The following is a 12,354-nucleotide window of genomic DNA, read 5'->3' as shown; positions in this document are numbered from 1 at the left end:
GGGGCACATGGGTAACAAGACCAGAGAACCATCATAGCCACAGGGCATGCCACATCCCGGCGCACGTGTCGAGCGATGGTGATCACCCCCAGACCGACCAAGCGAGCACAAACTGGTGCAGGCCAGTATAGATGTTGATATGAAATTATCAAATTATGATATTATAGACAGTATAGCTAGACCTCTGACCCATATCTGCAACCAGTCACTCCAAACCGGTACATTTCCCAACCAAATGATAACAGCAAAAGTCATTTCAATATACAAAAATGGAAATAAACATCAATTTACTAATTACAGACCAATTTCTCTACTTCCACAGTTTTTTCAAAAATCTTTAAAAAACTTTTTATCCATAGACTTGATCATTTCATAGCAACACAAAACTTCCTAAGTGAACATCAATATGGGTTTAGATCTAATCGATCAACCACAATGGTTGTAATGGAACTTACAGAAAAAATATCATCAGCAATAAATAAAAAAGAATACACAATAGGACATGGACTTGCAAAAAGCATTTGACACCATTGACCATAACTTGTTAATGAGGAAGCTGGAAAGATATGGGATCAGGGGCATAGCATATACATACTGTATCTAGATAACAGAAAACAATATGTGCAACTAAATGATGAAAAATCTAACTTGTTGAGGGTTAAATGTGGGGTCCTACAAGGGTCTGTGCTGGGTCCAAAGTTATTTATTATATACACAAATTATATCTGTAATGTGTCCACACTATTAGATTTTGTATTGTTTGCTGACAACACAAATTAACTTTGCTCTGGTAAAAATCTGAGGCACCTTCTGGACACAGTGGTGAGAGAGGGTGAGAGCCCATTATACCAGTTTTAAAATTGCTGCATTGGCTCCCCGTGCGCTTCAGGATCAATTTTAAGGTTCTTTTAGTAGTCTTTAAAAGTCTTAACGGTCTTGGGCCTTCTTATTTGTCTGACTTACTTTTACCGTATTGACCCTCATGAACCCTGAGGTCCTCCGGCACCAGCCTTTTAACAATACCACAGGTTAGATCTAGGACACACGCTCGAGGTTGTTCCTGTCTGCCCAAGGGGGCGCTGTCCCTTAGGGTCCCTTTGGCCTGGGTAGTTAGGCGTCTTCCTTGCCTCAAGCCTCGGTGTCCTGCATGTCCTGCTGACAACTCTTAGTGTGTATACTGGTGTGAGTGTGGCCATGTGTGTGCCTGTGTATATGCTGCGTGCGTGCATGTGTGTATGCATGTGTCCGCATTTATGTGTGAGTGTTTATGTGTCTTGTTGTAATGTTTTGTTTTGTTTTGTTTTTTATGTAAAGCTCTTTGGGTTGCTTTTTAATATGAAAAGTGCTATATAAATAAATAAAGTTTGAAGTTTGAAGAACTGGGAACAATAAAAAGATGGTTTGACACTAATAACACTAATAAACTGTCACTTAATTTAAATAAAACTAAATATATAGTATTTGGATACTGCAAAAAAGGTAAATCAAACACAAATTATGATAAATAACATTAACAAATAGTTAATGTAAATACATTTTTAGGGGTTATCATCGTCATCTTAATGAGAAATTAAGCTGTAAACTACATATAAATCATATAAAGAACAAAATATCAAAATCCATTGCAATATTAAATAAAACCAAATACATGCTCAACAAATGTTGACTACATTTATTGTACCGAACATTTGTTGAGCCATACATTGCTAATTGCATAGAAATCTGGGGACATACGTATAAAACAATTACAAAACCAATTTTCATATTACAAAAGAGAGCAACAAGGATAACCAATAGGGCTGATTATTGAGACTCAACAAACCATTTCTCTATAAATCTACAGACCTTAAAGTTCAATGATCTTGTGAACTATAAAACTGCTCAAATTATGTTTAAAGTAAATAATAATCTGCTTCTAGATGGTGTCCAGAGGGTGTTTCAGACCCGAACCAGTAAATATGAACTAAGAGGGACTTAGGAGTATGCAAAATCAAAGGAACGGAAAAATGTGAAACAAAGATGTATATCAATTACAGGAGTCAATCTATGGAATAATCTAGAATTAGAAATGAAACAATGTAACACACTTAATTTTAGATTTAAAAACGTATTTAAAAAGAATTTTATAAATAAATATAAAACTGAATTATAAATACTGGTGAGCTCATAAACTGCTGTAAGTAAAATGTGTGAAGAAGAAAAATTTCAACATATATGAGCTAATAATGATAACAACTCAACCATAATGAGGTTCATCTACTCATTTTGTTGTAGAAGAACGTTGTCCTTTAAAGTCAAGAGGTTTTTTCATAGACCAGTCACTCTTCATGGACACACTGCTGGGTGTTGGAGAGTCTGACCTCTCCTTCTTCTTTGGCCTTCAACACAACACATACAGATGTTTGAATGTTACTGATGATACTGGAGTGACTTTAGTCCTGAACTCTGACATGAAGAACAATCATGAACTGTTATGATCCCTCACCACATGATCAGATTCTAACTTCTACTGAGTAAATATAAATGTTTAGATCATATCATGGAGTTTTTGAAGCTTTCAATAATGAGACATGATGGTACCAATCAGGCTTTCTGTTTGCTTTTTCATTAAGTGTCTGAAACTGCTTGTTTCAGACACTTAATGAAGGTAATGGCAATATAAAGGATATCCCCACCAAAAAGAAAATATTTTATTTTGTGTCCATTGATACTTCCACAGATACTAGGTATGCTTCATGATATTGTGTTATGACAGATGACATATATTTGTGTTAACTTACTTTGTTTCAGATGAATGTCCATTAAAGTTAGTAGGCTCAACCATGGACCAGTTACTCATCATGAACACATCGCTGGGTGTAAGAGAGTTTCTCTTCTTCTTCTTCTTCTTCCTCCTCCTCTTTTTTTTCTTCTTCTCTGGCCTTCAACACAACACATCCAGATGTTTGACTTTTCCTGATGAGACTAGAGAGACTCTGAACTCTGACACGAAGAACAGTTGTGGATTAGGATCCAGATCTCACCTGTGAGCTCTGGTTTGGTCGTCATATTCCTCACATGGATCTGGTTTAGAGGGAGAGAGTCCCTCCTCTCTGTCCTCACTCTGATCCATGACAGAGCCGACACCTTAACACAAACACAACACATCATTCTATACTAATGGATGGATGCCAAACTCATCACCTGATTCTAGAGGATCTCAACCCAAACATCAGTGAGGTTAATAAACAGAACACTGGACCTAATCAATGTATTAAATGAGAATTAAATTAGGTCTAACTGGTTTATGTTCAGGAAGAACTGAGTCTGTCTCACATCATAAAACTAAACAAAATAACAGAAAGAGAAAATGTATTCAGTTTGTAGTCAGAGGTATTATTGACCACATCTAGGGTGATGTTGTTGGTTACTGGGTAAAATACTCCTTTTGACCATTTTAAAGAGGTGAAGGTGAATACAACACTAACATACAGGACTGTTACGCCCTCTGCATTTTCACTGGCTATACAGGTGTGTTTGGCCTGTGCCTAATCACCTTAATCAGCCACACCTGAGAAGACTGACTAAAAGGCCTGTTGAAGAAGCATGGGGATGACTTTTCCACTGCAGAAGCTCACCATGGCTCACCTGTTTTTCTGGCCCTTCTTGTAAAATAAATACTTTTTGAAACTCCATCATGTGTCTCCACTTTTATGTTGCGCCTCTCAAGCCGGGACGTAACATAAATGGGGGCTCGTCCGGGATCATTTTTGGACTTTTTTTTGTGGAGACCGTATGCTGGAGTTTTTTCTTGGGGTGAGAATAGAGATTACCTGAAGCTTTAATTGCTGTGGCTGTCATGTTTTTCTGAGAGGTCGGTTGTTGCTCATGTTGACACGTGAACTTGTCTGGTGTAGGAAGCCTCCGGGTGTTGGTGGGACCATCACCACTTTATTATTTTTGTGCGGTAACCCTGGGGTGGCCCCTGGCGTGCCCGGGAAAGCCGACGAAGACTAGGTGAGGACTAGTTAGGTAGAAGTTAAGTCTGAGGTAGAGAGGAAACCAGTTAAGTTCTGGGAAGTCAATCCATGAGCAACGACCTCTGATGTTGCGGTGGCCTGTGGTAGAATTCACTGGTCTTGGTTTTACTGTGTTCTTTATCAAGATTGGAATATTTTCGGTGAGCTAAAAGGAGCAGTTTTGTGTGAACGTGCCCACTGTGTGAAACTCAGCAAATGCAGGTGCTTTGTTTTGTGTTTGTGACCTTTTAGTGTTGAAGTCAGCCCAATTTTGGTGGCTATTGTTGTGATGTTACTAGCTGGGTGAAGGCAGTAACTTTGTTTGAGGTGCCACATTCGTTGTGTTGGGTCATTTGGCTTTTTTGTATTTGTAAATTGCGTGTGTGACCATTAGGCGGTGGTGAGGACAGTTCATTGTGTTAAGATTACTTGTTGCTAATCTTAGTTCAAGTTAGTAACTTGGTTTAAGTAATCATTTGGTTTGTGACTGTGCGCTATGTTATGGGTCACAGTGTGTCTTTGTATTTGGTGTAGAATTTGTGACTGTAAGGGCATCGATATTTTCTTTTCTTGAACCATGAGGCATGATTGCAGAGGGGCTTTTGTTAATTTTTAGGGCTCCTGGAGGATCCCTTTTGAGGGTGGAGGTGTTACGCCCTCTGCATTTTCACTGGCTATACAGGTGTGTTTGGCCTGTGCCTAATCACCTTAATCAGCCACACCTGAGAAGACTGACTAAAAGGCCTGTTGAAGAAGCATGGGGATGACTTTTCCACTGCAGAAGCTCACCATGGCTCACCTGTTTTTCTGGCCCTTCTTGTAAAATAAATACTTTTTGAAACTCCATCATGTGTCTCCACTTTTATGTTGCGCCTCTCGAGCTGGGACGTAACAAGGACATATTTGTGGTTCCAGTGTTTTCTTTCCTCTGTGTCTCTCTTCGTTGATTTCAGGTTTCTGAGGGCGGAGCTAAGCTCTTATTACATACTGTATGTACCACACCTGAACAGGTCACAGCAGGACCTGCGCCATTTTCTCTCTCTCCTTGTCTCATTCAAATATTTCCTCATACAGGCTGTGACACATCACCCTGTTGTTTATCACATATGAATCGTCCTTGATCAAATTATACTTCTCAGTTACAACTAGACTATTTATAATAATAATTATAATTCCTCTTTTGTGTGTTGTTATAAAGCATTTCTGAAACAGAGAAAAAAAAAATAAACATAAACATTAATACTCATTTATTCTTGTTCATCTTGTTGAATTGTGTAACTGCTCTGAAAATGAAACTACAAAAAAGTACAACTGCCCAACAGCCCTAAAAGAGAGTTGGGAACAAAAAAGCGTTTTACCAGGTGTTTTTCTTAAAGGATTATTGTTGATAAGATGACAAACAAACAGCACAATAGTAGAAAATATGTGGTTTAAACATAATATTTCACTGAAGAAATGCCACCCCTCTCCTTGCAATGGTATGATCCACCTCTCTGTTTTACCCCTCCCTCCCCTACTCAAGTCAATAGTACAAGTTGTGGATCAACCACTGTGCACAGTTTCTACTGCAGCTGTTGGCTTAGGGTGAGGGTGAGGGTTGAGGTGTTGGCGTATAAGGCTAATAGAGCTTGTGCGTGTATCACTTAATTAAAGGATATAGTTTATGGTGCTGTTAGACTGGATTTAATGACAAAGTATTTCTGTCATTTAGTGTACTCCACTGACTACAGTGTGAGAATATTAGGAACATGTGTCAGTTCAATAGCTCAAGAAACCACAGCCTCCATCATGAAAACCTACTAGAATCAGCTTCTCTCTCAGTTGTTTGAAACTAAACCAGAACATTCATGAGGTATTGTGTAGTATAATTTTAAAACCTGCGATGTGCTAAGAAGAAGGTAAATGAAAAATGCAAGCAGATGACAATGATGTCATGTTTGATTATAATGTTATGTTGATATGTCTGATTATAATGTCATTAATTTGATTATCTCCTCTCGTCTCATCTTCCACCACTTAATCCTCACTGCTGGAGCCTATCCTGGCTGGCATCGGGCGAAAGGCGGGGTACACTCTGGACAAGTTGCCAGCCCATCGCAGGGCTATTAATTTGATTATATATGATCATAATATTATATTGATTACAATGATATGTCTGATTATAATGTCATTAGTTTGATTATAAGATGATGTGTGATATGATGAGCCTAAACCAGGCATATGCTACAGGAACAGAGGGAGAGCACTGAAACCAAAAGTATATCTACTGTACACCTCACAAGAGCATGTGTGTAAGGGCACATGATATGTAGAAGACAGTTGCACTTATTGCACTTGGTAAAATTCAGTTTGTTTGTAATAAACTTTATTATTATTTTTTAAATAAGCTTAGAAGTGGATTAGAAAATAAGGGTGTAAATGGGCAGGAATGACTTTACAAAATTGGACACCTGGTAATTCTGAAGCTAATGGTGTAATGTAAGTTAGGATGAACCTTAAAAAAATAAAAGGTAGTTGGAAAAGTCTCGATGGTACAGAAGAATGAGCACCAGGCTCTCAAGGCCACTAAGCCCCAGCAACAGTAATGATGACAATTTCTAATGGTGTGATTGGTTAATATGAAGGGGTGGTATAAGGGTGTACCCCAAATGTAGGGGATCGACGAAAGGTGAGACCTGTGAAGTCCCAACAGCATAAAAGACAAGAACAAAGACCCTTACACTTTACAGTAGGATTGCGGTGAACTTTGTGTGCACTGTAATGTTACTCTCCTTTGTTCCTGGCAATGGAGATCACTCTGATGCTCTGAATGCTGACTCCTGACAATTTCTTCGAGACTCCAAAGAGAAGACTCCACCAGGCTGATTGAACAACTGCCAGGGGCTTTCTTTGACAAAGGTCTCCTATTTGACACAACACTGAATCTATAGTAGATGATTGAGTGTTGGACAACGCACAACATTGGAGACTGACAAGTGTTCTGTAATCTTACTGAATACACCAAATAGACAGAAAAATAATCAACTCAGTTCATGAATACCTGCCTGTTTATACTCATTATAACAAGGGTATTAAATCAGCCTTCCACTAGGTGGTGCAATGTGTGTGGTCCAGAAAGCTTTTATCATCAAACAATCATAATAGGAAAGATACTGCATATATGAACAGAACTATCTCCATAACCAAGACCATATGTTGATAATCCTGTTGATGCCTTTTGATGTTGATATCATGGACATTTTACAGAATACTGGAAGTTTCATGACTGTTACTTGGGACCTCCAGCCCAGTTCTGGTTCTTTCAAATAAAACAATATAATATCAGAGCAGAGAAAGGTTTACTTGAAGTCTCCACCTTTATTATTTAATTGAATTCTCCCAGTGGTATACAGCACACAGAACACATGGCTAACATCAAAAAGATATAAGTACAAAATGGAGTGAATGAAAGCATTTACAATAGAAAAGAGCAGTTAATTGATCACTTATAACATTTTATAGCCTCTCACAAAATAAACTGCGAGTCTTTTACACAGGATACTACCAACACCTTGAACACTGTCAGTCTGACACTTCTAATCTGTGGCTCTCACTCAGCAAACTCAGCTCTGCCATAACTTCTGTCTCTCCCATGGTGCATTCACTGACATCAAGGACAAAAACAAAACACGCTAAGAGACAACTACAGCAAGAATGTCAACTAATAGAACACATAACATAAACATAACATCAACACATGTTCTTATTAATACAGTGCACTACAGATATATATAGTGAATATAGATTGGCATATAGACTATATGCCGATTGATAAGCCAACGACCCACTGGACTCCTCACCTGACTCCTCACCTGACTAAAGTAGGAGGCGTCCATGTTGTTATTGTCACATGATCAGTGACTAGTCGATACAATGCTTAAAGCGTCATGGCACAAGAGTTGGTACAACCCCTCTTATAGACTGATATGTTTATTATGATAAGATGTCAGCAGGGTCAGATCAGAATCAGTCAAGTATGTGTGCATATTTCAATCAAGACACACCTCTTAAACATCAAATAAAAGGGTAGAAAAACTGTACAACATATATACATAGAATGAAATAATAATAGAAGCAGATATGTACAAACTTGAACAGTAGTATATACAAGTAATGAGAGCTATTGTGAGAATGGTCACGTGCTCTGTTACTGCTCAGAGTTCACCAGATGGCAACTGATTTACCTCCATGGCTGAGGTTCCTTAAGCAAAGCGCTTAAATGTTCAAACTTTTCACTCAACAGCTGTATTCAGTCAGCAGGGTGAATATTTGCCTAGAGCTCACAAATAGACACAGAGGAGTTGATTCCAAACCCAAATCCAGGGTAGAGAGGTTCAGTGAAGGTGGAGTGGAAGGTTTGGAGAGGAAGCAGTTTGTCATTAAAAACTTCATAAAAGGAGATGGTTCCAGCAGAGTAGTTCACATACACTGATACTCTGTTAGTTAAAAAGGAGGATGAAGATGGAAACTTAATTTCTGTTTTATTGTGACAGACAGAGTAACCCTTCTCAGAGCACCGCAGACTCCAGGACTGATTGTTGTTCCCAAACCGACAGTCTTCATCATTTCCTCTCCTTCTGATTGTTTTATAAGTCACTGCTATCAGGACGTCTCCTTCCCACTCAACCTCCCAGTAACAGCGATCAGTCACTGCATCCGTACACAGAACCTGACAGACGTCAAATCTCTCTGGAGAAGGATCATATGGCTGCCTCTCTTTTAGTACCTCTGCCTTTGTGTTGTTATTAGACAGCAGGAGGTACCAGTTTGCTGTGTTTGGATCCAGAGTGAGTTTATGAGCATCTGATTGAGAAAACACACAGATCAGTGTTAGTGTCCTAGGTTTATTAAATGAAAAGTGCGACTATGATAAATTTAATTATTTTTACAAACCAAAGACACACTTACACTTTCTCAGACCAGGTTTCATTCTCTGCTCTCCACCATGGTCCACCCTGAAAAGAAGAAGGCTCATCTTGTTATCTTCAACTTCATCTAATTCTGAAAGAAGTGTATCTATTAACATTTCCTCAAGAATTTTCCATCCTATATGAATTCTATCACAGTTTTAATGGATAAATGTTGTGTGTTCATACTTGAGTGTGTCCAGTCTCCAGTCTGGATTCTCTTTTATATCAGACAGCAGCTTCACTCCTGAGTCTCCTAGATGATTGTAGCTCATGTCCAGTTCTCTCAGATGTGAGGGGTTAGAGGTCAGAGCCGAGGCCAGAAAATAACAGCCCTCCTTAGTGACCTGACAACCTGACAAACTACACAGATATAAACAGTAAGTCATAAGAGTAAGTCATAGCATGTTTGTGTAAATCAGGATTTACTAACTCCTGACCTGAGAGTTTCCAGTAGACAGTTTGGACTCTTCAGTCCATCAGAAAGATTCTCCACTCCTGAATCCTTCATGTCGTTACCACTCAGGTCCAACTCTCTCAGACAAGAGGACTGGGAGCTGAGAACTGAGGCCAGAGCTTCACAGCTTCTCTCTGACAGGTTACAATCACTCAACCTGAAAAGAAGAAAGTAAGGGGACATAATGAGGTTTTCTGTCAGTAGCTGATCCATGTTTGTCTCACTAACTACACTTCACTGATTTGTTGTTCTACAAAACAGAAACCAGAAAAAAATCTTAGTTTTGGACACAACTTCCAAATTACCTTCTCTGGTTTTATGTTAATACTACAACTACTGTAAAATGCATGATGCACAATAAATTTGTGTAAAGTCAACAAGTCAGGAGAAGTAAATAACATTTAAACCATCTTGTGATAATTCAATGTTTTGCTGGGAAGCTTTTGGACCTGGGATTTATTCATGTGCATTTTAACAGTGTCTGGAATAATTACTTGTCATACATATAGTAGGTGTCCAACAGACTTTTAGTTTTTTAACATGAAATACGTGGAGCAGTTTTGATGATTTTACCCTCAGTGCATGTGTACTAACTTTGGCAGGACTGCTTCAAGGCAATTTGCACCTTTTCAGTTTCATTTATTGTACAAAACCTTTACATTTGATTACTTTGTTTCTCTTGGCAATGTTTAAATCCTATTATTTGAAGTACTGTACATGAATGAGGTAATTTTTCAAACTGATTATGTTTTCTGATTTTGACTTCTCGTTGACTGACTGACTATTTATGTGTTGGATGTGTATAAATATGTTCCTTAACCACATTTTAATGATCTGTTGATTGATTTTGTATGAAGGTAAATATCAAGTTTGGTAAAAATTGACTGAACATTGCAAACTTTGTCACTCACAGTGCTCTTCTGGAGGCTTTGGTGACTGGCAGCATCCTGAGCAGAGCATCTTCTGAAGCGGAAAACTTCTTCAAGTCAAACTCATCCAGATCTTCTGATGACAGTAATGTAAAGACCAGAGCTGACCACTGAGTAGGAGAGAGATTCCTTTCTGAGAGTCTTCCTGAACTCAGGTACTGTTGGATCTCCTCTGTTAGTGATTCATCCTTCAGTTCATTCAGACAGTGGAACAAATTAAGGCTTCTCTCTGGAGGAAGATCCTCACTGATCTTCTTCTTAATGTACTTCACTGTCTCTATGTTGGTCGTTTGTCTGTTTCCCCCCTCGTTCACCAGTCCATGTAGAAGACTCTGACTGGTTTTGTGTGAAAGACCCAGGAGGAAGCGCAGGAACAGATCCAGGTGTCCATTTGGACTCTGTAAGGCCTTGTCCACAGCACACTGGTGGAGATGATCCAGGTCAGGTTTGCTCCCAAAAAAGGACCACCAGGAATTTTGTGGTTCTCCCATCTTGTTGACACCATGATTAATGAATGTCAAATGAACATAGAGAGCAGCAAGAAACTCCTGAACACTCAGATGGATGAAGCAGAACACCTTGTCCTGGTACAGTCCTCTCTCCTCTTTAAAGATCTGTGTGAACACTCCTGAGTACACTGAGGCTGCTCTGATATCGATGCCACACTCTGTCAGGTCTGATTCATAGAAGATCAGGTTTCCTTTCTGCAGCTGATCAAAAGCCAGTTTTCCCAGAGACTCAATCATCGCCCTGGTTTCTGGACTCCAGAGTGGATCTGTCTCAGCTCCTCCATCATACTTGACCTTCTTCACTTTGGCCTGAACCACCAGGAAGTGGATGTACATCTCAGTCATGGTCTTGGGCAGTTCTCCTCTCTCTCTGGTTTTCAACTCATCCTCCAGAACTGTAGCAGTGATCCAGCAGAAGACTGGGATGTGACACATGATGTGGAGGCTTCGTGATGTCTTGATGTGGGAGATGATGCTGCTGGCCTGCTCCTCATCTCTGAACCTCTTCCTGAAGTACTCCTCCTTCTGGGGGTCAGTGAACCCTCTGATCTCTGTCACCATGTCAACACACTCAGGAGGGATCTGATTGGCTGCTGCCGGTCGTGTGGTTATCCAGAGGCGAGCAGAGGGAAGCAGTTTCCCCTGATGAGGTTTGTCAGCAGCACATCCACTGAGGTGGACTCTGTAACATCAGTCAGGATCTCAGTGTTGTGGAAGTCCAGAGGAAGTCGACACTCATCCAGACCGTCAAAGATGAACACAACCTGGAACTCTTCAAAGCTGCAGATTCCTGCTTCTTTGGTTTCAGTGAAGAAGTGATGAACAAGTTCCACCAAGCTGAACTTTCTCTCTTTCACCACATTCAGCTCTCTTAAAGTGAATGGAAATATGAAGTGGATGTCCTGGTTGGCTTTGTCTTCAGCCCAGTCCAGAGTGAACTTCTGTGTTAAGACTGTTTTCCCAATGCCAGCCACTCCCTTTGTCATCACTGTTCTGATTGGTTCATCTGTGTAAGCTGATGGTTTAAAGATGTTTTCACATTTGATCCTATTTTCCGGTTCATCTTTCTTCCTGGAAGCTGTTTCAATCTGTCTGACCTCATGTTCATTATTGACCTCTGATGATTCTCCCTCTGTGATGTAGAGCTCTGTGTAGATCTCATTCAGAAAGGATGAGTTTCCTGCTTTAGCAATCCCCTCAAACACACACTGGAACTTCTTCTTTAGATTTGATTTGAGTTTACGTTGACACAGTGGAGAAGAAGTTCCTGAATGAATAAAAGACAGAATGTAAATCTTAGATTCATAAACATCATATTTGCTGCTGTTCCACCCTCCAAGGCAGGATTTTCAATGTTATTCTTTGTACTATTATTACTGTCACTGTTGATACTTGGTCCAAAACTTTGGTCCTTAGTTTCAGCATGAAAAGAAATTAGTTTATATATGAATTTACATGGTTGCATACTGTCGTTAACTAGTACCTCTTTGCACATAACAGTATGTTAACTTGCAT

At 39.5% G+C, this 12,354-nt stretch overlaps 1 protein-coding gene across 1 annotated transcript in view; it reads right to left on the bottom strand.

The window, feature by feature from the left end:
• Positions 1-7,335: 7,335 nt before the first annotated feature.
• LOC124998664 (NACHT, LRR and PYD domains-containing protein 12-like) overlaps positions 7,336-12,354 on the bottom strand; it is a 50,827-nt gene continuing 45,808 nt past the window's right edge. Inside the window, exons 15-18 of the mRNA XM_047573108.1 lie at positions 9,385-9,558; positions 9,134-9,307; positions 8,946-8,992; positions 7,336-8,840 (exon numbers count right to left, since the gene is read on the bottom strand). Coding sequence (XP_047429064.1) covers positions 8,311-8,840; positions 8,946-8,992; positions 9,134-9,307; positions 9,385-9,558 — 925 coding nt within the window. The 3' untranslated portion in view covers positions 7,336-8,310. The remainder of the gene's footprint in view (positions 8,841-8,945; positions 8,993-9,133; positions 9,308-9,384; positions 9,559-12,354) is intronic.

Source organism: Mugil cephalus, chromosome 21 (assembly GCF_022458985.1).
Source record: "Mugil cephalus isolate CIBA_MC_2020 chromosome 21, CIBA_Mcephalus_1.1, whole genome shotgun sequence".
Classification (NCBI taxonomy): Eukaryota; Metazoa; Chordata; class Actinopteri; order Mugiliformes; family Mugilidae; genus Mugil; species Mugil cephalus.
Note: the sequence above shows the minus strand (reverse complement) of the source record. Positions and strands in the feature narration are given on the sequence as shown.